Source organism: Kockovaella imperatae, assembly GCF_002102565.1.
Source record: "Kockovaella imperatae strain NRRL Y-17943 chromosome Unknown BD324scaffold_2, whole genome shotgun sequence".
NCBI lineage: Eukaryota > Fungi > Basidiomycota > Tremellomycetes > Tremellales > Cuniculitremaceae > Kockovaella > Kockovaella imperatae.
The window spans coordinates 1113956-1136896 of NW_019028942.1; the positions used below are offsets into that span (position 1 = coordinate 1113956).

The 22941-nt window shown below is 52.8% G+C and overlaps 10 protein-coding genes across 10 annotated transcripts; 6 read left to right on the plus strand and 4 right to left on the minus strand.

The window, feature by feature from the left end:
• Nucleotides 1-53: 53 nt before the first annotated feature.
• Nucleotides 54-1585, plus strand: BD324DRAFT_648625 (hypothetical protein; the record flags this gene model as incomplete). Its single annotated transcript, XM_022017864.1, has 5 exons — nucleotides 54-242; nucleotides 292-434; nucleotides 485-773; nucleotides 836-1056; nucleotides 1108-1585. The coding sequence occupies 5 exons, from the start codon at nucleotides 54-56 to the stop codon at nucleotides 1583-1585; spliced, it is 1320 nt and encodes a 439-aa protein (XP_021873796.1).
• A 120-nt stretch (nucleotides 1586-1705) lies between these two features.
• BD324DRAFT_648626 (regulator of chromosome condensation 1/beta-lactamase-inhibitor protein II) lies at nucleotides 1706-3972 on the minus strand (the record flags this gene model as incomplete). The annotated part of the gene is made up of 6 exons (XM_022017865.1): nucleotides 1706-2467; nucleotides 2505-3044; nucleotides 3085-3266; nucleotides 3344-3535; nucleotides 3598-3760; nucleotides 3820-3972. 6 exons carry the CDS (start codon nucleotides 3970-3972, stop codon nucleotides 1706-1708), a joined length of 1992 nt encoding a protein of 663 aa, XP_021873797.1.
• A 1047-nt stretch (nucleotides 3973-5019) lies between these two features.
• Nucleotides 5020-6531, plus strand: BD324DRAFT_679080 (arabinofuranosidase; the record flags this gene model as incomplete). Its single annotated transcript, XM_022019027.1, has 1 exon — nucleotides 5020-6531. One exon carries the CDS (start codon nucleotides 5020-5022, stop codon nucleotides 6529-6531), a length of 1512 nt encoding a protein of 503 aa, XP_021873798.1.
• Nucleotides 6532-6994: 463 nt separating this feature from the next.
• Nucleotides 6995-7495, plus strand: BD324DRAFT_648628 (hypothetical protein; the record flags this gene model as incomplete). The annotated part of the gene is made up of 1 exon (XM_022017866.1): nucleotides 6995-7495. One exon carries the CDS (start codon nucleotides 6995-6997, stop codon nucleotides 7493-7495), a length of 501 nt encoding a protein of 166 aa, XP_021873799.1.
• Nucleotides 7488-9726, minus strand: BD324DRAFT_615943 (hypothetical protein). Its single transcript, XM_022014772.1, has 7 exons — nucleotides 9352-9726; nucleotides 8669-9292; nucleotides 8524-8628; nucleotides 8342-8484; nucleotides 7846-8301; nucleotides 7721-7800; nucleotides 7488-7673 (listed from the first exon to the last, which is right to left on the minus strand). The coding sequence occupies exons 1-7, from the start codon at nucleotides 9530-9532 to the stop codon at nucleotides 7634-7636; spliced, it is 1629 nt and encodes a 542-aa protein (XP_021873800.1). The 5' UTR covers nucleotides 9533-9726; the 3' UTR covers nucleotides 7488-7633.
• Nucleotides 9727-9861: 135 nt separating this feature from the next.
• BD324DRAFT_250173 (putative ribosomal large subunit biogenesis-related protein) lies at nucleotides 9862-12040 on the minus strand. Its single transcript, XM_022012283.1, has 5 exons — nucleotides 11971-12040; nucleotides 11835-11920; nucleotides 11536-11779; nucleotides 11339-11492; nucleotides 9862-11299 (listed from the first exon to the last, which is right to left on the minus strand). Exons 1-5 carry the CDS (start codon nucleotides 12003-12005, stop codon nucleotides 9920-9922), a joined length of 1899 nt encoding a protein of 632 aa, XP_021873801.1. The 5' UTR covers nucleotides 12006-12040; the 3' UTR covers nucleotides 9862-9919.
• Nucleotides 12041-12156: 116 nt separating this feature from the next.
• On the plus strand, nucleotides 12157-14488 carry BD324DRAFT_615952 (hypothetical protein). Its single transcript, XM_022014773.1, has 9 exons — nucleotides 12157-12307; nucleotides 12361-12478; nucleotides 12528-12637; nucleotides 12693-13099; nucleotides 13142-13253; nucleotides 13297-13673; nucleotides 13713-13835; nucleotides 13881-13969; nucleotides 14008-14488. Exons 1-9 carry the CDS (start codon nucleotides 12215-12217, stop codon nucleotides 14466-14468), a joined length of 1890 nt encoding a protein of 629 aa, XP_021873802.1. The 5' UTR covers nucleotides 12157-12214; the 3' UTR covers nucleotides 14469-14488.
• Nucleotides 14476-16086, plus strand: BD324DRAFT_615964 (RTA1 like protein-domain-containing protein). The gene is made up of 7 exons (XM_022014774.1): nucleotides 14476-14960; nucleotides 15011-15106; nucleotides 15160-15268; nucleotides 15318-15344; nucleotides 15394-15518; nucleotides 15569-15758; nucleotides 15820-16086. The coding sequence occupies exons 1-7, from the start codon at nucleotides 14757-14759 to the stop codon at nucleotides 16026-16028; spliced, it is 960 nt and encodes a 319-aa protein (XP_021873803.1). The 5' UTR covers nucleotides 14476-14756; the 3' UTR covers nucleotides 16029-16086.
• Nucleotides 16087-17122: 1036 nt separating this feature from the next.
• On the minus strand, nucleotides 17123-17805 carry BD324DRAFT_641048 (60S ribosomal protein L18-B; the record flags this gene model as incomplete). Its single annotated transcript, XM_022017388.1, has 4 exons — nucleotides 17123-17158; nucleotides 17196-17567; nucleotides 17606-17680; nucleotides 17716-17805. 4 exons carry the CDS (start codon nucleotides 17803-17805, stop codon nucleotides 17123-17125), a joined length of 573 nt encoding a protein of 190 aa, XP_021873804.1.
• Nucleotides 17806-18317: 512 nt separating this feature from the next.
• On the plus strand, nucleotides 18318-22939 carry BD324DRAFT_615975 (hypothetical protein). Its single transcript, XM_022014775.1, has 9 exons — nucleotides 18318-18683; nucleotides 18728-19174; nucleotides 19208-19298; nucleotides 19332-19400; nucleotides 19435-19746; nucleotides 19782-22400; nucleotides 22437-22531; nucleotides 22569-22700; nucleotides 22741-22939. The coding sequence occupies exons 1-9, from the start codon at nucleotides 18607-18609 to the stop codon at nucleotides 22865-22867; spliced, it is 3969 nt and encodes a 1322-aa protein (XP_021873805.1). The 5' UTR covers nucleotides 18318-18606; the 3' UTR covers nucleotides 22868-22939.
• Nucleotides 22940-22941: the final 2 nt, after the last annotated feature.

Below are 22941 nucleotides of genomic sequence, written 5' to 3' on the forward strand. Positions count from 1 at the left end.
CCATGGTACGTTCATTTGACTTCCAAGAGCTCCATCTCAGGCCCAGAGTAATCATGTCGCATGTCTACAGCTTCATAGCTCCTTCGTCCGCACCTGCGACTCTCTTTGACGTTTCGATCTCCTCTGATCCCAGTGCGTCCTCCTCATCTTCCTCGTCCTCCCTCACATCCATCGCTGTCAATCACGCCTCGCACGCTCCTATAGGAAGTGTAAAGAGGATATGCAAGACATCGGATGGGTCGGTGAGTGTCTCAATAGCCCTTCAGCATAATGATGTACTCACTTTTTCAGATTGTACTTGCCGACGATGCCTATCGTTTATCTGTGCTCTCCGCTCGACCAGAGGAGGTCGATTGGGAACCAGAGGTTATCACCCAGCATGAAGTCAGTCATCGTAAGGGAGACCTCTGGTCAGGCTTGATACCAGTATCCAGGTGAGCTATTCATCTCTCTGACGCACCCAATTCCGCTGATATACCCCCAGTGGCTTCATCTCATCACTGTCTAGCGGAAAAATCACATACAATGGCCTAGACTCCGCCCTCGCTGGCGAATCTTCAAACTCCCATATCGTTGATGGACATGTGCTTGCCCTCGCATCACCTCGACCAAGTTCGAACACCTTTGCACTAGCAGGCAAGGAAATAGACGTGTCCATCCGAGATGTGGAACGAACATTCGCTTCTTCCTCGCGATCCCAGAATGGCGAGGGAGGAAGCAGTAAGAAGCGAAAGACGGAACTTGTTGAGGGCGAGATATGGCGAGCGAAGAATGTGCGTGACCATACTATACCCAATCCAGAATCTCCAATATCTCAAGCTGAACCCATCTATAGATGCCGAATAATTCTCTCCAGCTCCGTCCTCCCGTTCATCACTTGTGTCTCGCTTATCTCCCTCTCCCCTCTGGCTCAGAGTCAGGCGACAGTACCCACCTTGTGAGCGGCACAAAAGCTGGAACGTTACGACGCTACGATACGCGCCAACGGAAGCCTGTGTCAGAGCACAAATTGGCCCGAGAAGGAGGAATAGGCGCTATAGCGCCAGTCAATGAACAGTGAGTATCTTGTGTGGGGATTCGCAGCCGCCCTGCCTGACTTCGGGACAGTGAGGTCTTCTTTGCGGACAGAGGCAACTTTGTTGGATGTGCAGATCTGAGAACAGGCAAATTGATGTACTCGTACCCGGGTCTGACATCCTCGGCTCATCATCTGGTCTATCTCAATGGGAGTCCGGTTCACCCTACTTCGGACGATAATAGCTACGACGAAGTTGGGCACACCCTTCGAGAAGGTCTGTTAGCCAGCATATCACCCGACGCTACGCTCCGACTCTTGTCCACGGTACCGCCCCGAGAGCCTGCATCCAAGGGGAATCCTCAAGGCGGTAAAGCCAAAGTCGTCGGCGTGGCAGGTGGCGTAGGATTGGGAAGTTTCATATATACTGGATTTAAGTACCGTCCGGTCGTGCAGGAAGAGGGGAACGAAGAGAGCGAGCGAGCAGGAGGGAGTGAAGAGGGTGATGAGGATGTTTGGAACGACATGGACACTGCCGACAGCGACGAGGATGAGGACGAAGAGGGGTAGAGAAGATGCGTTGTTGTGCGAATGCGACACAATTGAATAAATAATGATTGTGATTGCCCAAGACTGATCGATTCCAGATTTGAGATCGACCCTATATTGCTGCGCGGGGCAGATCTCCCTTCAATGATCTGCTGCTTCGTCCATGTCGTGATTGCGGGCTTCGTCTTCGGCAGTCTCCTCCGCTTGATCAGCCTGCTGCCTTGTCTGCCAGTTTCGGCTCGCAACCTCTCCGATAGCGCTGCCTCGTCCGGCAAATCCGACTCGGAAAATTGGACGTCCTGTTTGTCCCAATCCTGATCCAGATCCCATCACAGTAGGACGAATCCCACTTCCACCGGCCGATCGATGCGACGCGAAAGACGGACTATCATCCCATGGATTCGGGACCGGACGAGGTGGGCGCTCTTGAGAGAATTCACTTTGAGAAGTCGTTGTATCGGCAGGAGGATCAGTTGCCACTGAGGCTGGTTCATCACTCCGCGAAGCGTCTCCTAGGACCAGAACGCCAGTGTGATACCCACCAGCCGCGACGCAAAAGGCGAATGTCTTCGGTCCATCCTTCTCATCCCCTGGAAAGATGGCTCGCTGAGGCTCTTGAATCGATCTCAAAGTGGTTCCATTTCCCATCTGACCATGATCGGCTCCACCCCAAGACCAGACTTCTCCCCCTTCTGTCAAGGCCACTTCATGATGATCCCCTGAGACGACCTGGATGATCCTTTTGCCGACGAGGCCTCTGATCTCTTTTGGAATCAACAGCTGAGGCTCATGCTCAAAGGCCGGATCAAACCTGATATGATTTATCGTTGTTCGGCAGTAAGACGTGATCGAAAGATATTGAGCACTGATGTGGATGATAGTCGGACCAGATAAGTGAGGCATCTACACGTTAGGTGCAATGGATGCCTTGACGACTCACAAAAAGCCACGTTCTCCCATGCCTTCCATCCGACTTCAGCTTGTGGTACCAGACCTCGCCATTCGCTTTCAGCGCTACAATTGAGTCTATGGCACTGGCTATTTTCGTAACAATCTCCAATTCCTCTCGACGCTTCAGATCCGTCATCTTCTCCCATTGTTGCCATTCGATCTCAAGAGCTTTCAATTTTGCATAAGGCTCTTCGGATCCTTTCGGAGGATCGTCAAATTCGGTCAAATCACGTCGTGGCCGCAGTGGAATTGGTGGTAAATCTGAAACAACTTCGCCAACTTTGCCCCATCTCTGATCTTGCCTGCCACTTCCATCCAGGGACGAGAATGCGCTTGGAGTTAGTTGATCCTCCGGAGTCAAGCTCTGACTGTAGGCCGCGGTGAACGGCGACCAGAAGAAGATGTCGCCTTTGGATGTCAAGCAGGCAGAATGATTCCACGACGCAGCCAATTGTATAATGTGCTTTATCGTTCCGCTTGAACCTGAATTGGCCGGCGCAGTGAGCACGCTCGCTGTGTGGTGATAAGCCTTAAAAGGTCAACTACGCCCCTTTGCGTGCGAGGCTCACCAGTCCCCATGCTCGCATTTCCCATATCAAATTATCGGAGTCGAGACACAACAGATGCGTTCTAGAGGTACAAATGCTCTCAACCTTGCATGGCAGAGGCAGTCGTGTTGGTCGAGTCGCCTGAGCATGTCGATTCTCCCAAGTTCGAGCGTAAAATGCGGGCGATGAACCGTCTAGTTGACCTGAGTAGATAAGCATTAAGATTTGCCATTCCTCGGTGAGGACAGTGAAAGTCGCGAAGTGAAAGTCGCGAACTCACCCCAAACCCAGACACCCCCATCGGCATCTCGGGCAGTGAAGCTGTACCCGCCAGCTTCTATATTGACGATTCGTGGAGGTTTCAGGTCCGTAAGATCATCCGCTGGCAAGCTGGGAAAGGTAACTTTGAGGGGAGAGTTTACGTGCCGCAAATTTCTCCTGACATTACCCTCAATCGCCGCCAGGTCGACACCTTAAAGCACACTGAGTCAGCTCACTGGAGAATGCCATCTTGTAGCAGTCCCGTTGGCGTACCCAATCGTCCGTTGTCTGTTGATCCCCAAACATTGACCTCGGGAGAGCTCAATCCAGCGTATACCCTTTTAGACCAACCCGAGTTCTCGGCCGGGGAAGCGAGTAACGAAGGGGGAAACGTGTAGTCTCGTATGATCAACCGATACCACAGCGTCTCATCGGTCTACATGAGGCTGGTCAGTCTTAATGATTCCTGGGAAGGAGGAGTCACTCCGATCTCACCGCTAGGGTATTGAGCTGTTTGTTGACCCTGGATAAGGCAACAACGTCTTTTGCGGGGAGATACGGAAGCAATTGCTGCAGAATGACTTCATTGGGAAGACTCTGAAGACTCGCAGTGCTATCGAGACGACCTTTGCCCTCGCCTGAGTTCATGTTGGATCGCTTCTGCGCACACTGAGAATGTGCGAGGACTCAAAGGACGACGAGTGGCAAGAAATAGCAAAAGTCCCAAGTTTGGGCTTCCGCGTCGTTGCCAACGTGTGGCACTAGCTTGGCCTGGCTGGATGTCACATCGAGCGGCTGCCAGACAGGTTAGCAAGGCAGGGACTGGTATTGTGTTGGCAGATAAAGGCGAGGAAGGGACCTCATCCATGCTTTCGTGACGCGTAATCTTTACGGATCAGCACTCTGCGTGGTCTTGAGTATCGGCCTCCGAACTCAGCCTCCGTTGCGATTACGCCAAATATTCACAGTTGTATTGCGACTGCTGCCACTCAACCAAGTATGAAACGTGGAAAACCACGTGGCAACCTAGGTCGATTGGCGGAGACCCTGAATCATCCCCTTCACCATACTTGGACCACTACTGTCCTACTGTCCAGGCTAGATGAAGCACTACAGACCCCATCTATTGACTCGGTTGCTGCATACACCATGCCGGAATCTCGGCCGAAATGCGGGGTGCTTTTCTGGTTGCCAATCGAATTATTCCCGTTTCTAGAAACCTCAAATCACATGGTCAGGCAAACCTTAAATCCAGATCCAGACGGTGCCCGGCGGCGATCTGTATAGTCGGACGCCGCTTCAAATGTCAATGGACTCTCACCTGTGAACTCGCCTTCTCCCTTCGGCTGACCTGGCTCTTAAGTCCGCCGTCAACGGGATGGGAGTATCTCTTACCCTATAATGATGTCCATTGCGGTCGTTTCCACCTCCGCACACTAGTTTGTGTAATGTACCTTACTCAGCCGCTGACGACTCGTATCTACTGACAAGGTTTCGTGACTAGTACGAGTCTCGACAGGCTGACCGCCTCGCAGCGCCGTGCGGGAAGATGTTCGGGGTTCTGGGTAAACTGGCTGATTGACATCGGAGAAGCGGAATGATTCTCCTTAGCTTGGTTCGTGAGGGTGGGGGGCAATGTATAGTTATATAAAGGGTGGGTTTGCGTGTCGTTCTTCTTGCATCATGACACTCATCATGTCGCAGCTCTTACATGCCCTGGCTGCCCTCCTCACTGTCTCTTTGGTGGCTGCGGGCCCATGCGACATTTACAATGCTGGTGGCTATCCTTGTGTTGCCGCACACAGTACCACTCGATCCCTATTGAACAGCTACAACGGGCCACTGTATCAGGTCACCCGTGGATCTGATGGGAAGAGTACCAATATCTACCCTCTGTCGACTGGAGGCGTGGCGAACGCAGCAACTCAAGATTCGTTTTGTAAACTGACGACTTGTCTCATCACGGTCATCTACGACCAATCCGGCAAAGGGAACGACCTCTCAGCCGCTCCGTCGGGAGGTGCAGCATCGGGTCCTGTATCGGGCGGATACGACTTTGTCGCTTCAGCCATCGGCGCACGCGTCAAGGTCGGAGGTCACGAAGCTTACGGAGTCTTCACGACCCTGGCCACGGGATATCGAAGAGACAACACCAATGGTATCGCTACGGGGAACCAACCTGAGGGTATCTATGCTGTAGTGGATGGAACGCATTACAATGGGAACTGCTGTTGGGACTATGGCAATGCAGAGACCAATAATCGAGACAATGGAGCGACACATATGGAAGCACTATACTTTGGTTCCGCTAGAGGAACAGCTGCCGGGACGGGTAATGGACCTTGGATTCAAGCGGATCTTGAGAACGGTCTCTTTGCAGGCAACCAATCTGGTTCTGTGAATCCCAACAGCCCCAGTATCAATTACCGCTTCACGACAGGTATCGTCAAGGGTGCTCAGTCGAACCTCTGGTCTATCAGAGGTGGCAATGCTCAGTCTGGCAGTCTAAGTACTTTCTTCAGAGGGCCTCGACCTGCTGGATACTACCCCATGAACAAGGAAGGAGCTATCATCCTCGGTATCGGAGGAGACAACAGTGATGGAGCTCAAGGAACTTTCTACGAAGGCGTCATGACCACTGGATTCCCCTCGGATGAGGTTGAGAACCAAGTCCAAGCGAATATCGTTGCGGCAGGATACGCCACGACGAACGAATATTCTGGCCCTGCATTGACTGTGGGATCCGCTGTATCGCTCCAAGCCTCGGGTCTAAGTGGACAACAGTACATTGGTCATAACGGGTCCAGCGTATCCATCATGCCAGTTTCATCCTCCAGCAGCGAGACTCAAAAGCAAGACGTCACATTCACTGTGAGGAGTGGAAACAATGGCCATTGTTTCTCTTTTGAAGCAGTCAACTCGCCAGGATCTTTCATTCGTCACTATGCCTATCAGCTGTACGTCGACAACAGTGATAATCAACAACGATCCCCATCTACTTTTGCCGACGATTCGACATTCTGTCCCGAACCTGGTTTCACAGGATCAGGTTCCGCCTTCAGATCGTGGAGTTACCCTACTCGATTCTTTAGAAGAGTTTCTGACGGCGATGTCTACATTGGAACGCAAGGCGGACCCTTCGCTTGGGACAGTGCGACCAATTTTGTCCAACAGGCTACCTTCACGGCTCGGAACGGCCTTGCATGAACTGCTTCAGGTCAACAGTGGCATACGAAGAGCAGACGAAAATCGAAGATTGCGAGACAAAGCTGAGCGCTATGCATTGCTGTATCTGGCGGCATTATCTGATTCATCCATCGCAACTTCTACGTGGACAGTGTCTACTTGCGATTCGGGCTGACTGACTGTGTGACCCGCCTCTTCCAGGCGCTCGAAACAGAACCATAATGATCCTTTACAGCGTGCTGACGACCGCTCTGACACACTCTCATGCGTCCTCCTTTCACAAGTCACGTTCGGACGGTCAAATCTCGCGATCCTTTGACCTTGCAGGGTCAAGTTTCTGTGTGGTAAATTCCAAGGCCTATAGCTAAGAGATACCAAGGCCCAATCATCGAGCTGACCACCGGTGTTGAGCTTCAAATTTGCACGCACAACTGTAAGACTCAAACAGTGACCTCGCTGGCTGCATCTAAACGACTTACCTGAAATGGCGTACTGGTACATGACGACCTCGCGACGGAGTTGGGAATCCAGCGCTACCGCCTCGGCTCCCGGTGTAGACACTGGAGAGACGGCACTGCCGTCTGCAGAGAGTCATAACTCTCTACCTGAACGATGGGCTCTACTGTTCAAGCAAGAGACACGAGACGCGTTCAATGTTGGAGATGAAGAAACCAAAAGCAAGGTGTCAAAGACAAGGCATGAGATTCAAGCGACGTACAGCTCTCTAACAGACGGTAAAAAGAGCGGGATTCTGACGGGTGAGGACCGTCTTTTGCTAGCAACTCTCGCGGCCAAAGAGACGTTGGCCAGCTTTCTCGGACGGTCGCTGAAACCAAAGGAGTTTGAGAGCAACGCAGGACAGTTAGAGGCAATCGTAACGAGGATCCATGAGGCTAAGGTCAGAAGCGACTCTATGAAGTCCGCGGGAAGTCTCAGCCAGTCTACGCCGTCCCTGGGTGAAGATAAATCAGAACCTGGCCGTTGACATCCCTGGTAAATGATGCCAATATGTTTGGTCAATTTACAGGACAATCCAGTTTCGATGTCACAACAGCGTGCAGAGTTGCATGCGGAAACACTAGTAGATATGCCTGCAGTCTAAGGACGACCGCTATATATACGTCTATGCGTGATCGTCTAGATCTCCAGCGCCAACGCTTGGCCTGAGCAGTGTCAGCAGAGTTCTCCAGCGGGAGCAAGCCTGACCCACCATATCAGTCTCGCCTGCAGATCCTCGGCACCTTTGTCTGAGGTCGATACCCCTTCATGATTAGACGTCACGGAATGGTGCTATACCTAAATTAGCATCTGTCACTGACGAGTGTGACGACTCACCAGACCCAATGTCACCTTGATAGCTGGTACGCCAGGTTTATACACCTCCAATTCTTCTTCTTCGCCGCCTTCGTCCCGCCGTATCAATCGCAAGATGTTCCGCGCAGCTACTTCGCCCATCCAATAGGCGGTATGCCCGGCTTGAATCGCCGAGGTCTCCGCACAGTCTCCAATGGCGAAGATGTGCCCGAGTTCCTCCTCTTCGAACACATCCGCAAATTCTCCACTCGGTCGAGCTGAGCCAGAGGATGATGGAGGGGATGGTGGTGGTACTGGACGGAGGGTGATATTACTTAGGCGATCTAGGGTGTTGGCTCGGGAAGTGACTGGACGAGTAGGTCTGGGTGAGACTTGGAGATGGGGTGTGACACGGATACGACCAGTGGTGGGTGAGATGGATGATGGTGAGAGCGCGGCAAGGATCTGAGAGTGTGGTTTCTGACCGGTGCAGAAGAGCTGAGCAAAGGTGAGCGGAAGCTGAGGAAGCCAGACTCACCACGAGATCCGCGTCGAATTGCCGTCCCTTGTCCGTGAGCAAGTGCTTCACCTTGCCATCATAATGTTCGGCGTGATCCGGCGCAGTCATGACCCTTTCACCAAGGACGACATTTACACCGAGCGTGGCCAGACGCTCTACAACTACATGACATCAACTACAGCCTTGAAATTGCGACTCACTGGCGATGTGCATCTCGACAGGGTATATCGGCATCAGACGTGTGCGTGAGTGAAGCAAAGTAACGTTTTTGTGCGGATACAAATCTTTCAGATCGGTCGCATACTCTGCCGTCCGTCAGTGTCAGTAGCGTGTGCGGCCACTCACGTATGCCTAGAGCACCACCTCCAACGATTAGAACCGTATTGGCAGATTTGAGCTCCTCGGCCTGACGTTGCATCCACGCTATCCCTCCCTTTTTCGTACCGAGTCCATGACTCGGTGGGTGTTCTTGAATGTGCCTGGGGGCGACAGGGTACTCGCTCCATACGTTGACTGGATCTGGCATCCCACTACCCAGCGCATAGATGCAATAGTCGAAATGGATGGTTTCTTCAGGTCCATCAAAGCAACCATAAGTGAGATTGGACCGTATTGACGCAATGGATTCGCTAGAGCCTCTGCGTGTAGACGCATTTGGTCGAACGAAGGACACAGACCGAGTGGTCAGAGACGTAATCGATCCTTGTATAAAAGAGTGGCCGTATCCTTCAGAGTCGGAGGAAGACGAGGATGACGAGGCTGAGGACGGGATGGCAGTGGAAGAAAGGGATGCGAGGGCAGATTGAGGTGACATGGGTGGAGTCAAGGGTCTGGATGGTGAACCGCAAATATCTTTGGCCTTCGCCGAGGTCGGTGTGGCTGGTGGGACATCGAGAAGATTGGTGTATGGTATGAATCCCTTGGCGGCGTGTTTAGCCAGGATAGTATATCTCGGAAAGACGTAAACGTCTAAGCACATAGATGAGGATGTCAGCACTATGTCAAAGGAAGAGGCGGGGATGGCTCACGATTGAAATGAGAGTTTCTATCGATGACCACCAGTCTCCAACCCTCCGGCAGATTTTGAGCCAAGACTCTAGCTGCTCTAGCACCTCCGTATGAAGCTCCGAGGACAACGACTGTCCGTGTAGATGAAGACGGAGAAGAAGAAGCAGTAGCTCCAAAGGTGGGAGCAGCAGGAGTGATCATCGCGCTGACACGCCAGCTGAGAGGTAAGCGAGCGAGTCGAGCGTGTGTGTCTGCGAACCAGAGAGACCAAACGTCAAGCGAAGACAAAAGAAGTGAAGAAAGATAGATGGATGATTGATGGAATTGTCTTGGCTGAGGTGAGGGTTTATCTGATAAAAAAGAAAATCGGGGGGTTCGCACTGCGTCACCACGTTTTTTCGGGTGGAAAACCCGAAACCACGTGTGACCAACATTCCATTGGCGTATTAGGCGCCGATACAACCTATACATGATATATGATATGGAAGAGCCAGAGAGCAGATCCAATCTACGGCTGGTCCCTCAAGCCTTGCCCTCACGTTTCTTCCTTCGCTCAATAGCGCGCCTCTTGCTTTCGAGCTTTTCTTTCTAGATCGATGTGTCAGCCATAACGTCCGACAGGGATCTGGTCTGATTCCTGCTCACCTCTTCTGCCTGTTGACGATTGGAGTATTGCATCTTTTCGTACAGTTTGGCCTTTTTGTTACTCATCATAATCTTGCGAAGATCCTCTTCTCCTTTTCCTGCACTGACGGCCTTGGTGGCTTTGCCAGACTTGCTGTGGACCTTGGTAGCTTCCTTCAATTGAGTTTCAAATGCCGCATGAGACGTGCCATTGCGTTCAGCTTCAAGTTCTGCAGCGTGTCGCAGAGTCGAGTCGGAGGGGTTCGTGGCAGCAGCGAGTAGAGCAGGCGGGTATCTCGGTGTCTTTCCCTCATCTTCAGCTTCTGACTCATCTGCCACCTCCTCCTCCTCGTCCTCATCCTCGTCCTCGTCTTCGTCCTCGGCCCCCACACTGTCCACCGCCACAGCATCTCCATGCTCCTCCAGCCAAGGTCTGGCCAATTCTCCCTCACCGTCCCATGGGCTCAGATGTGGTGGCAAGAGCTTGCCAGGAGCATAATCCTCCGCTGAGAGTATCTTGCTCCTGTTGATACAGTCTGCGACCCATTGAGGTTGGACCCATGTTACCTTTCTTCCACGCTCCGTTTCTCGCATTTGCTCCACAGTCATTGGACGATCAATCACCACGTGAGTGACGCCTTCGGCGAGAGGAGAGTCCAGAGTGGGGGCTTGAAGTGCCGTGATGACCTTGCCACCAGTCGCTCGGATGACAAATTCCCATGTCCGTGCGGAGATCTCGCGGGACAGGTAGAATGTGAAAGGGGAGAATAGGAGCGTTTTCGACGAGGAAGGTTCGGCGGAGGCCAGGATGGAGGAGAAAGTTGTCAGGGGGGCCTGAGCGACATCTTCGTTGTCCTCTTTGCTGGGTCGTTCCACGAATTGCTCTTCCTCATCATCTTTTCCCTCCTGGGCTGTTTCATCCATGTCGACGTCATCAGCCGTTCCTTCCGTGCTCTTGATCCCCTTGATCGCTCGCTTGACCTCCTTCTTGCTGACCTTTGAGCTGGCCTCAGCGGGCGCATCCTCCTTCTTCTCGACCAGCCGCAAGGCTCCAACGGATTCACCCTTAGCATCTAGCTCTGTATCTAACGGCGGCGGGTAGACGAGGTTCTCCTCGGTGTATAATTTGTACAGCACGAACGAGATCAGTGTTCGGTATAGGTCCAGGAAAGTCAGGAGAATTCGGAAGTCGACATCGTGCGGGACATGTTGTTGAAATTCGTAGCCTTCCAACCAGCGAACTCTTACAGGGTCACCACCTTGTCCAGGTGCATCCACCTCATAGTAGATTCCCTTGACACCGAGAAAGACGTATTTCAAGGATTGAGTTTTGATCGCCCAGAGCTGTCATTAGTGAGCGATGCCCGATAGGACGGTACCTACCTTCCATTCTGAGATCAACTTCCCGCATTCCGAAATGACCTCGGGCGGCACAAGCGTCTTTCCAGGGATAGGATTAGTAGGGAGGGTGGAGAACAAGTGAACGAGATTCAGGGGATCTTGCAAGTCTTGCAATGCCAAGGTGAACGTGGGATATCTGCCTAGTTTAGTGTCTCGTCTAGCCATGAAGCTTGGCTCACCTCTCTTTGACCAAATGATCCAAGCGAGCGACAGGCTTAGCATCCTCCAAATTCTTGGCCAATGCCCATTCTCCTCTTCCGAGAGCCCTGGCAAGCTTCTTTGCGAAAGCTTTGTGTTCCCTGAATCGAACGAGCAGAGGTTCATGAAGCAGATATTGGACGTCCTTTGCGTAATAGAACGATGCAGGAGCAGAAGAGCCCTTGTTTGCTCGTTTCTTATGCAGAGGCTCTCGAGGATAGATGCCTGAGCGTGGCTTATCAGCATTGCTATGCTAAGGGTACGCTCATGCACAACTAACCTTTCAAAATACATAACCGTCGAAAATCTGACAGGGAGATCTGAAGCTTCTTGAGAGCCTGATTTCGAGTGATGTAATTCTTTGCCCTGTCGAGCTGATCAGTCCGGTTTGATTCCCCCCAGCATTCCACACTTACGCTCCCTTCTCTCCTCTCTTCTGGATCTTGGCCATCGTGATGAGGTCTCGTGAGATGTGTAGAGTGTGGTCTTGGTGGACTACAATCTTTCCAAAAAAAATCTTCAACGGTTGTGGGGCTCCGAAGTCAAATGAATATTTTAAAATGCGGTTGTTTTTGTTTCATTTTGTCCAAAGAGGCGGATAACTTTGATTTGCAGGTGTGATCATATGTGTGATCATCAAGCTCTCAATGGCAATGACCAATGCCTAAGCCATGTCCCGTCTGTGGCTCAAAGAAATGGAGAAAGGACGCTGTATCAGGCTCAGCGATATGTGAGGACGGCCATGTCTTCCAGGTGAGCTGTTCCTTCTATGATGACGACTCTGCGGAGCTGAGCGCTGGTCGCAGGACTTCCGGTCGGAAAACCTCGTCGTGGAGAGCTCTGCGTATGCGCTTCAACGCCGAAGTCTCAAGAAAGGTCCCAGAAGGAACAAGAGGAGAGAAAAGGGTGATGTAAACCGGAAATGTGAGCTGAGCTCATCGTCCAACTGAATCTGAGAGCTGACACCAACTAGACTACTGGGGTGACGATGCGGAGTATCTCAAGATTCAGGCATTACAGCTCCTCCTGCGGCTTCAAGTTCAAGCTTTAAAGCCAATGTGGTCTCTACCTGACGCCTTTGAGGTTAGCTTCCTTGGTTTCTCGATTTTCGATTTTCCTTAGCTCACAATCCCTTCAGCAAGTTGTCAAAGAGCTCTGGGCATACCAGCTGGCCATCGCACCTTTGCCATCTCTCCCAACAGACTTGGGGAACAAAGCAAACGGCAGGACCGGTGGTCAAGAGGACGAGAGAATCTTAGGCGATGATGCGAAGTCTGTGGGTTCTGAGAACGACAGTGCCACAGAGGGGGAATCAGAGCTCGATACCGAAGTGGACGATGCGGCACTCGAAGCCGAGATGATGGCTCAACTCTCTTCCGACTCGTCGTTCGAGAGTGATGTCTCGCATAATACAAGACGGGGCAGGTCGACTCAGAAGCACCGGTGGAAGCGGAGAAGAGGGCTGCAGATCCAAGATACCCTGGTCACTCTTGGAGTGGCGTTCTGGATCTTGCGGATACCTTTGCTAAGCGCGGATCTGGAAAGGTGGGATCTCGTTCGTGAGACATTTCACTGACTCATCATCAGTCTGATCAACCTGAATCGGATACCGTACATCGATTATGGGTACACGAACTTAATACCTGAGAATATGAAGAGCCACATGAACAGGGAGCTCAGGCAGGCCCTGTCTCCGCGTGTGAGTTTCCAGTCTGCTCCTTTTTTGGTCTGATCTGTCGCAGTCTTCACCTCGCCCTGTCTTGCTCCACAAGCATTGCTCAGTCTTTGCCCGAGTCCTGATCCGCCACTTTCATGTCGTCATACCGGAAGCGAACATCTCGCTGCTAGCCTGGCGCCTTCTCTACACCCTTGGCGGAACGCCGACCACCTACTGCCAGGTTATGAACCTTCTCGCTCTGCTCGACGTAAACCTCTATTTGACGTTTCGAAGAGCTACGAAAGTGATTCGAAAATCCTCTCAGACGGCAAGACCTGATACGCCAGATATAACATACGAGAGGCGATCGCTTTACGATGACGTGTGGTTACCAGAGGTCTCTGTCGCTTCAGCATTGATCATAGTCATGAAAATGACATATGGCTTGGATGATGCCTTGAGGTCAGTACCACGGTAGCACTAACTCTGATCATTACACAGACCCGTCATGACGTGGACCGATCCCGTTGTTGGCTTGCCGCACCATGAGGAGTGGATCAAGGAGCTCGAAGGTCTGCTGGCTTCAGCTTCGCTGAGCGGCGAGTCCAACCAACAAACGAGACCGTAAGAACAGGGAGCTGGGGAAGATCTCAAGCTCACGAATCACAGTGACTTCACCGCCATGGACGTCGACGAGATTGATCGGTATCTCGACGTCAGTCAGAATATACTTCTGAAGGATCACGAAATGCCAGAAGGTGAGTGTTGAACGTTCGGACCCGACTCACTCGGGCAGACCCCATGTTCCCCTTACCGCTTTCCAAGAATGCCTTGCCCGACCTCGCCCCACATCCCGGTATCTTCCGTCATTGGACTCAAGGGGACCTTACAGAACCGTCGAGTGCGCCTACAAACGTGCCCAACAAGGACTTGCCTCTTCTTCCGGCTGAACAACTCAGGATGTACGATGCGGACGACCTTGCGGGAACCCTACCGAGGTCATACGACGTCCTCTTACAGAGTTGCGCAGCTATCACCGGAGTTGATTCGTGTCATCTGGCAAAATGTGTACAGGTTTTTGAACGACGACTGGAGCGGATTCGGGCTGAACGCGTGGCGAGGGAGCATTTGCATTCTCGAGCAAAGTCTCTGTCGCGACGGAACAGCGGTGTAGGTCAGCCGCGCAGATCTGTATCTTCGGCAGACTTGCGAGGAACTAGCACAGAGATAGATAACGGTTCGGCCTCGGCCATGTAGGCTGCATGTAAACTGCTGTTCTTAATATATCGAATACTGGGGTTCCGGCGATAAAATCGCTCAGATTGAAGCCTCGGTGCCCGATACCTTGGCCTGCTGATATGCCGTAACATTGACGTTTTTGGCTGGGATCTACCGCCAAGCCGATTCTTTTTTCTGACATACATACCTTCCCTCGCCTCGTCGCTCATCGCATCTATAAGAACCAAGTTGCTGGTTCGATATCCTTGACATTCCTCACTGAGACCCAAACCACTTGTGAAGAGAGACAATCATCACCGAAGCACCATGCCAGCGACAACATACCACGGTCCTATCAATCCTCATCCTGGCAATGGAGAGGCCTCCATCATCATCTTTGGTTATGTGCCTTCGTTAGGACTCGCCATCGCCGGTATCGTCTTATGGGCGTTGGTCATTGCCGCTCAAACTTGGTTCACTATCGTTCAGAAAGGCTACAGAACCTTCCATCTCCTGCTCCTCATCGGATCGGTAGGTTTACAAGTCGCCTGATGAAAATGTCCGTCTTGACGCCATCCTAGTTGATGGAACTAGGAGGATATGCCAGTCGGGCGTATGCTCACTTTCATCCCTTTCTAATCTCCACCTTTATATCTCAATACTTTTTGATCGTGGTAGTGGGTATATGGAATTGTTGGCTATTGAACACTGACACCGTCCGTACCTCTAGGCGCCAGTCCTCTTCTCTGCCGCAACTTACCTCTCCTTGACTTATGTCATCAATGCCTTTCCAGGCAGTGACTCACTGCTCGTCGTATCGAGAAAGGTGGTTTTGGGCTGTGAGCATCCATTCGAGTGACATTCAGGCATAGCTGACCCATCGCGCAGTCTTCGTCACTGTCGATGTTGTCTGCAGTAAGATTGCGAGGTCCATGTCCAGTCTTCCAGAGCTCATTCCCCTCAGCTGTCATCCAGGTCTTGGGATCAGCTCTCATCGGTACCTCCGAGTCCGCAGCCGCTCAAGGCAACAGCTCTGCTGTGACTCCAACCCAGGCAAACGATATACTCCTGGCTGGTCTCGCGGTCCAGGTAGGCCAGCCGCCTTAGCCATTTCTTCCCCTTCATTGACGGTCCCTTAGACCTTCTCATTCCTTTGCTTTTTGACAGTCTTGTCCGTTGCGAGCTACAGGGCCAACAACTCAAAGTTCACACTTACCAGCGGCTCGCTCGCTGAGCGTAAACGACTGAGACTTTTCCTCTGGGTCATTGTCTTTGCCGCCGACTTGATACTCCTCCGAACGACGTATCGTCTGGCCGAAACTGCACAAGGTGAGTGGGGCGTCGGGGTCAAATGCGACATCTTTGGCTTGTGGGCTGAGCATACCATTAGGCTTCTTTGGGACGGCAGCGACGAGTGAGGTCCTCTATGGATGTCTCGAGAGTTTGCCCATCATCCTCGCCTTGATGACCTGGTCATTCCTGCCTCCCTCCAAGCTCGCAAAGCCAAGACGTGAAGAGAAGCAGGAAGTTCAGACGGGCTCCACGGAAGAGAAGAAGCGCGGTGGCAGGTTCGAGCGAGGCGAGTCGTCGGCAGTTTAGACATTGAACCTTTGTACTGTTCCTATACAATCATGCATCCAGTTCTCGTTGAAAGGCACGAGCTGGCGAGAGAGCCTCCTCTGTCTTTGAGATGTTATTGGGATGAGTCGCGCAAGGATTAGCGGATCTTGATAGGGATCATCATCGTTGACGCCGCAGAAGCTTTAGGACATGAAAGAGTCCCATTGGGGCGAGAAGGGATCCACGGCGAGATTGACACTCCTGACTTACTGCGGCCCGCAGATCGCCGAGAGATGTGTGTTGATACGATTCAAAGCCTTCGCGATCAGCTCAATTGTGTATGGAAGATGATTCCTGATCCACGCAGCCTGACTAGCCTTTGAGGTGAGACAGTAGAGATCCATGGCGGAAGGAGGGCTCGCATCATGGACATGCAGATTCTGCGTGCTCACTGAAGCGACACCTGTCGATTGTCTTTCCCAAGCCTTTTGGTTCTGGGAGCATGCCCCGGCCCCTATTCCCGCGGCATCACTTTTGATGCTGCACGTCACGGCGAACTTCGGAGCATGAAACCACGGAGCTCCATGGAAGGATGCCCGACAGTCAAGAGCACCTGCTTCACCACGACAAGATGATACAATGAATCCCTGACCACCCTTTCGGAGTCACGGTCACGAACGACACAGTGAATTGTCATGAACGAGCGACGTCAACGGTATATCCTTCCTACACCGAGTCTGAGCGTGACCACGTATCGGGTGGGAATGGCTCTATACTGCCCGCAACTCAGAATTCAGGGTGCGAAGGGGTTGAGAAAGGATTTGACCCTCAGCCAGACCTCGAGACATTTTCAGAGACCGCGACGAGGACGACGATGATGAACCGCGCGCCGCTCCAAGGCCTGCCCGATGTGGATGGTCTAAGACTCGTCGCCGGACGCTGAAGGAACATGAGAGGAGGATGCTGCCCTTGAGCCACCATCCACTGACAGCAATCCGCCTGGCCACAAGATCTCGGATTTTGAGAGGACTGAATCGGATCACGGCCAAGTGAACCAGCACAGCGAGGCGCAATTATAGACCGCCCTATTCGCCTCGTGCCACTCGATGCATAGTACATCACACCGGACCACTCTACTTGTGCGTAGACTTGATCTTGAAACCACGCGACTACGAGATCAGCACGAATTCCAGCACCCAGACCCACCTTTCGTCGACCACGGGCTCGCTCGAACTTCCTTCCCTTGCTAGCAATGTATGGCTTGCCTCCCTTGAGGGGTCCACCAAAGTGTTTGACGGCCTCCCTGACGTTCCTCTTTCCTCTCAGCAAGACGGTGTTGCTTCCGGTAGGTGCCCTTGTGGCCAATTGGTCGAGGGTCAAGCATTCTCCTCCAGCGGCAGTCAATCGTTCACGGGCAGAGGTGGAGAATCGGAGGGCAGCAACGGAAAGTTTTGGGACAACGGGGAGTCGTTCGTCATCGAGGACGGTTCCGACAACAACGACGGTTTTGGCATTGTCAGGGTTCGACTTTTCAGTGTCCTTGACAATTTTGGAGATGGAAATGGGAGGTCGGTTGATCTATCCATCAGCCTGATGTCCCCTTGATTCTTCCTCACCTTGCTCATAAACAGTCGCTTGAGGATGACTTTGTTGAACCTAGAGTCTGTCCTTCGGGCCAAGAATCGGTAAAGCTAGGCGTCAGCGGATGTCAGAGCGCTTGTCTCACCTTGACCAAGAGCAAGAGGTACGGGTCCTCAGACTTGGGAGCCTGACGGTTACCCTTCTTGACGTGATGTCTTCGGATGTCGATACCCATCGTGTCGAGCTAGGTGGTGACCTTGATGGATACAGACTGGCGCTTGAAAAGATGCAGAGGTCAAGGCCGGAGGAGAAGTGCATAACGCCGATAGAATTGCCGGCTGAAATGGTGTGGCACAGAATCAATGGTCGGATATAAGATTTCTGGATTTTATCGCCGATACCGACGACTTTTGTCTTATTTACCCCTAAAGCCGAGAGCGCCGCGAGATCCAAAGCCCTTCCGTGAGTACCGTACGACAACTGTACACAGCACCCCTATAATAACTATAATAATCATCCTGACTGGCAGCGAAGCAACACATGCATATGCAAATTGTTCGGCTGAATGGTGCCGCGCTGAACAAAGTCCAGAAGCGTTACTCTTTCCCGGCACGCATACATTGAAGCATCGCTCGGAACGTTAATGGTATCCTTCATGCTTTCGTTCGGCGCGATGCTTGAGCCCTGCAATTAAGTACCCCATAAGCACTCGGCATCAATTCTTCCAGAATATGGCTTTTGTACTCGCCGACAGTCCCGTACCATGTTTGCCTATTGCATGAATAGATCTGCTCACCTCCCGTTGGGATCTAGCTGTGATCGCCCCCGGTGAGGAAAAAGCCTTTCCTTTGCGCCACAAGCCTCGACGAGTCCATCACATCCCACGTGGTACCGTGGGAGACCGTTCAACGCCGAGATCTGGTCTCCTCTCTTGTTGAAAGATGAAAGATAGATAGATCTCTTCTTATACCTCCGGGTCATCCTGCGAGGTCACGAACAACACACAGCGCCTACTTGATGCCAACGTCCACACACAATGGTATCCTCGAGTGCAATCGCAAAGCATGAGATTCCTCCACGGAACGAGGACGAGTGGGCCGAGGTGCTCGCCATGTGAGTCATTTTGCTTCCCCCCCGCTCTGCTGACTGTACCATAGTTATGGCAAAGATAGAGACTCATCCAAGCTTCAGCCTGCCTACAGACGCACAGATAATGGTACTCTCGAGCGAGAATGTAACCCCAGGCCTATCATCCATCACGCCGACATTGATGAATCATTCGAGGCCGAAGCGACGACCGGCGGCCGCCCGCCTTTTCCCCGTCCACCGGTCAAGCCCTCTCGATCCTTCGGAGGACTTTCAGAGCGTCCCGGATCATCCAGCGGGAGTGCGAGGTCGACCGTCAGTGGAGAGCAGCCGACCATGGCCCTTGGTATCATCAGCGCGCTCGGCGCTCCACCGAAAAAGATCAATAAATTCTCGGGTACACCAGATTGGGATACCGAGCAGGAGCGATTGAGAATGAGACGGCATTACGAGCATCATGGTTGGTTGCCCGGACCCCTCCCAAGTGAATCGAAACGGCTGTTGAAGAAGAGGGCTATGTGAGTTCTGACAGTCGGCATCGCTGACCCCAGTCTTCGACTCGGTATCGGCGCGAGCAGCACTCCCGAGGATGACCGGGAAAGACGTTCGGTCATTGCAAAATATTCCGAAATGGCACAAGACGTGAGCGACTTGGCACCACTCCGCTGATAAAAGATCTTTCAATGTCCCTATGCCGCTGTCAACATTCACGGATGCTTTGCGCAGCTCACATTTGGTGCAAACGTAGGTCACCGTGTCCTTCAAAGCTGACCTCAAGCCCGGCGATGCAATGACCACCACCGAGCTCGATGTAGCCGTCTGTGGTCACGCCTTGATCCATCCCAATGTTCGCACGACTGTCGTCTCGGATCTTTCGACCGATTGGCGCTTTGCCCAAAATCCCGTGGTTCAGCAAATGGGGTTCAAGTTCTATGCCGCCGCACCGCTTAGATGTTCCTGGAAGGATACCGAGATTGACATTGCCACCCTGTGCATTTACGATACCAAGCCAAGGGAAACATTTGACGCGCGGGAACAAACGATGCTCGTCAACTTGGCCAACATGCTGGTGTACCAGCTGACGACTTTGGTGAGGGTACCGCGAGATCCCGCTGACCCTATCAGGAGGGCCAAGCCTCGGCGAAACGAACGAAAGCCATGTATGAACAGAGCTTTAACTTTCTTCGCCGAAGCATTCTTCCCGACGAGGCAAAACGTTCGATGGAAAAGAAGAAAAGGCCCAAGCAGGACACCAAGCGCTCACAACTCAGCAAGAGCCCCCGCCCACGCCACATTAGCCTGGGTGAAAGCGCCGAGCCGCTCTTCGCTTCAAAGAATGGCCCTCGAGACAGTCGCAATGCCAAGACTCTTGCCGCCATGTCTGAATCGGCTTTGTTCAACGATTCAGCCTCTACCCTTCGCAACATTCTCCATGCAGATCACGTCAGCATTGTCGATCTCTCCGACTACACCCTATTTATCCGCCGTGTCAACGATCTGGCAGGCAAAAAGGCAGGCAAGAGCCGCGAAGTCATCATTTCCGACTTTCTCGCCGGCAAGCCTTGGCCTAGCGACTATGAACCGGTAATCCATCACACTCCCAAGGGCAACCAGACCGGCGTTAACATTCTCGGTTCAGACTCTGATGGCTTGACGTGCAATTGGCAAGATCCAGACAGCGTGCGTACCGTACGTGACTTTGCCGAGTCGTGGATAAAGGATCGTCATTTCTGGTGGGACCGGGAAGATGACGACGACGAGCTCAACAACAGGGTCATGCGATTGATGCCGGCCGAGGCAAACACTACCTTGGCCACCGCATTCATCACTTACGATGGACGACTACGTTTCGCCATGTTTGCGTCGTGGAAATCTAATCCGTCCGCATTTGCCGACAGCAACATTGCGAGTTTGCCATTCACATACATCCTTGGCGGATGCACTGCCGCGGCGCTGGCAATTCGAAAGATTCGATCCCTCGAGCACAGTCAAATATCTTACAGCAATCTCCAAGCACACGAGCTGCGCACCCCGCTGCACCAGATTCTCGCCGTTACTCAACTCCTCCGATCCTCCATGAATGATCTCGCCGATGCCCCTCAGCAGATGCAAAGTGGCAGCTTGACGACGATGGAACAGGTTAGAGACCTGTTGCCCCTGCTCGACGCCATCGATACATCTGGCAAGACACTTCACGGCATTGTCGACAACATCCTCTCCTTCCTCGACCTCAAGAGTAAGGACAATATGCTGGCGCCAACAACCCCGGCATTACTCTCGTCCCCCTCGGGGGCGGCGCAAACGATAGAGGCCATGTTTGAGGAACTGATTCACGAGACGAGCGAAGAGGATGTCCGGTCTCGCCAGGCGAACAGTCAACCGCTGTCCCACGTCGAGACAGTCTTCGAAATCTCCCCCTCATCGCTTGGTCGGCACGTCACCGAGGATTCTGGCGGAGCGCTACGCCGTGCGTTGGGCAAGATTCTCGCCAACGCGTACAAGTTTATTGATGGCAATGGTGTCGTCGAAATATACGTCAAAAACGTCGAAGAAGAGTGTCCTAATGGTTGTGAGGAACTCGCTCTTTCGAAGAAAATCAGCATCGAGATTCGCGACAATGGTCGGGGCATGGACCCCGAATTTGTCCGGAACAAGCTCGGTGAGCCATGGGCAAAGGAGGACCAATACACGACGGGCAGTGGTCTCTCTGTGCATCTCGCCTACCGCATCATCGATTTGATGGGTGGAGACATGGAGATCTCTTCGGCACCAGGGCACGGGTGTATCGTTCATATCCAAGTGGCACTGCCACTGCGGCAAGAAGGTTCTCCGCATCAAAAGTTCCCGTCTTTGGAGCAGGTTGACACGGATCATGACGCAGCAGGCCGCAAGGTCGCTCTCATCGGCTTTGACGATCCGCACCATCATCTCGGCGGTCACAACAAGTTGGAGACGGCACTCGCAAGGCAGCTTACCAATTTCGGCGCTCACATCGTTCCTCCGGCCGAAGCCGAGCTCATCATTGCCAATGGTCATTTGGAGGAGTCTGCAGTTCGAGGTCGCGCCCTACTGGACTCCACCCCAGCGACTCATTTTGTATTCTACGTCACTGACGGACACGAGCCCCACCCGCTATTGGCCGACCTCTTCGCCTCGAAATCTGTGCGTCGATACCAGAAGCCCATCACACCATCCCTTATCCGAGAGGCCCTCTTCCCCGGTCAGAGCAAATTCCAGCACGTCATCGCGTCCTCCGCCCTGTCTCGGGGCCGCCCAAGCATTCCCCGATCGGACACATCTGACAGCGGTGATCGAGAGGTGGTTCAGCCCGGCAAGACTGTTCCCGAGACGCGACTCAAAGCGCACTTTGAGCCGGCTGAATCGCCAGCCAATGGCACCACCTTGTGCCCCATCGTGGCCAAGCTGTGCTCGTTCTGGAAGCCGAAGAATGTGCCCGTGGAGGACGCCGTGGCTTGCTTGTCTTTAGGCGACTATATCAACTCCCATAGACGCACTTCTATCAATCGAACACCTTCCCTTGGCGGATCCTCCAACGCAGCATCTTCTGCTGGCTCGCTCCCCGAGACTCCTGGCGCATGCTCCGAGGCTGACCCGGCAGAAGCCAGCGCGACTGGCTCCCCCGTGGACGAGGTGGCGCCGCCTGTTGACATACCGAAGGTTCTGGTAGTTGAAGACAATCGGATCAATCGGAAAATCCTGGTCAAGCTGTTGTCCTCCAAGACTGTGAGTGGCGATAAGGATTCGGCTGATCGTACGTAGCCCATCGAGGTGGTCGAGGCGGCCGATGGACAAGAGGCTGTTGACCTATTTCGAGAGTTTGACGGTCCGGCGATCGTGCTTCTCGACATCAACATGTGGGCGGAAAGGAAAGTTTGTCTTTGCTGATATCAGGCCTAAAATGGACGGCTTCCAAGCGTCCTTTGAGATGCGTGAGATTGAGCGCAAGACGAAACGAAGAAAGAGTCAGATTATCGCCGTGACGGCACTCGCCGGCGAGGCTGAAAAGCATAAAGGACTGGTAGAGTAAGTCAGAACTTCAAGGGCCCCGCCCGCTAAATGTCAGGTGCGGTATGGACACGTGGATGACCAAACCCTGTGGCAAGGTCGCGATACATAGGGCAATAGACGATGCGAAGGAGGCTCTGGGTCTAGGGAACAAGGAGATTGGGTTGGGTATCAATGTGGTATAAGTGGGCTTTTCCGGAATGGTTGTAATCTTTTGTTGTTGCTATGTATAGCTCTGGGTGGATTGGCTCCAGATGTG

Coding starts and splice junctions, on each gene's coding strand:
- BD324DRAFT_250173 (XM_022012283.1), bottom strand. CDS start 12,005: ATGGCCAAGATCCAGAAGAGAGGAGAGAAGGGAGC. Junction 11,921..11,970: donor AAGAGAGGAGAGAAGGGAGC/GTAAGTGTGGAA, acceptor TCAGCTCGACAG/GGCAAAGAATTACATCACTC. Junction 11,780..11,834: donor ACGGTTATGTATTTTGAAAG/GTTAGTTGTGCA, acceptor AGCCACGCTCAG/GCATCTATCCTCGAGAGCCT.
- BD324DRAFT_615943 (XM_022014772.1), bottom strand. CDS start 9,532: ATGATCACTCCTGCTGCTCCCACCTTTGGAGCTACTGCTTCTTCTTCT. Junction 8,485..8,523: donor TGTCGAGATGCACATCGCCA/GTGAGTCGCAAT, acceptor GATGTCATGTAG/TTGTAGAGCGTCTGGCCACG. Junction 7,674..7,720: donor CTGCAGGCGAGACTGATATG/GTGGGTCAGGCT, acceptor GACACTGCTCAG/GCCAAGCGTTGGCGCTGGAG.
- BD324DRAFT_615964 (XM_022014774.1), top strand. CDS start 14,757: ATGCCAGCGACAACATACCACGGTCCTATCAATCCTCATCCTGGCAAT. Junction 15,107..15,159: donor AATACTTTTTGATCGTGGTA/GTGGGTATATGG, acceptor CCGTACCTCTAG/GCGCCAGTCCTCTTCTCTGC. Junction 15,345..15,393: donor CACTGTCGATGTTGTCTGCA/GTAAGATTGCGA, acceptor CATTCCCCTCAG/CTGTCATCCAGGTCTTGGGA.
- BD324DRAFT_615975 (XM_022014775.1), top strand. CDS start 18,607: ATGGTATCCTCGAGTGCAATCGCAAAGCATGAGATTCCTCCACGGAAC. Junction 19,175..19,207: donor CTGTTGAAGAAGAGGGCTAT/GTGAGTTCTGAC, acceptor CGCTGACCCCAG/TCTTCGACTCGGTATCGGCG. Junction 19,401..19,434: donor AGCTCACATTTGGTGCAAAC/GTAGGTCACCGT, acceptor GCTGACCTCAAG/CCCGGCGATGCAATGACCAC.
- BD324DRAFT_615952 (XM_022014773.1), top strand. CDS start 12,215: ATGCCTAAGCCATGTCCCGTCTGTGGCTCAAAGAAATGGAGAAAGGAC. Junction 12,308..12,360: donor AGGACGGCCATGTCTTCCAG/GTGAGCTGTTCC, acceptor CGCTGGTCGCAG/GACTTCCGGTCGGAAAACCT. Junction 13,100..13,141: donor CTAAGCGCGGATCTGGAAAG/GTGGGATCTCGT, acceptor ACTCATCATCAG/TCTGATCAACCTGAATCGGA.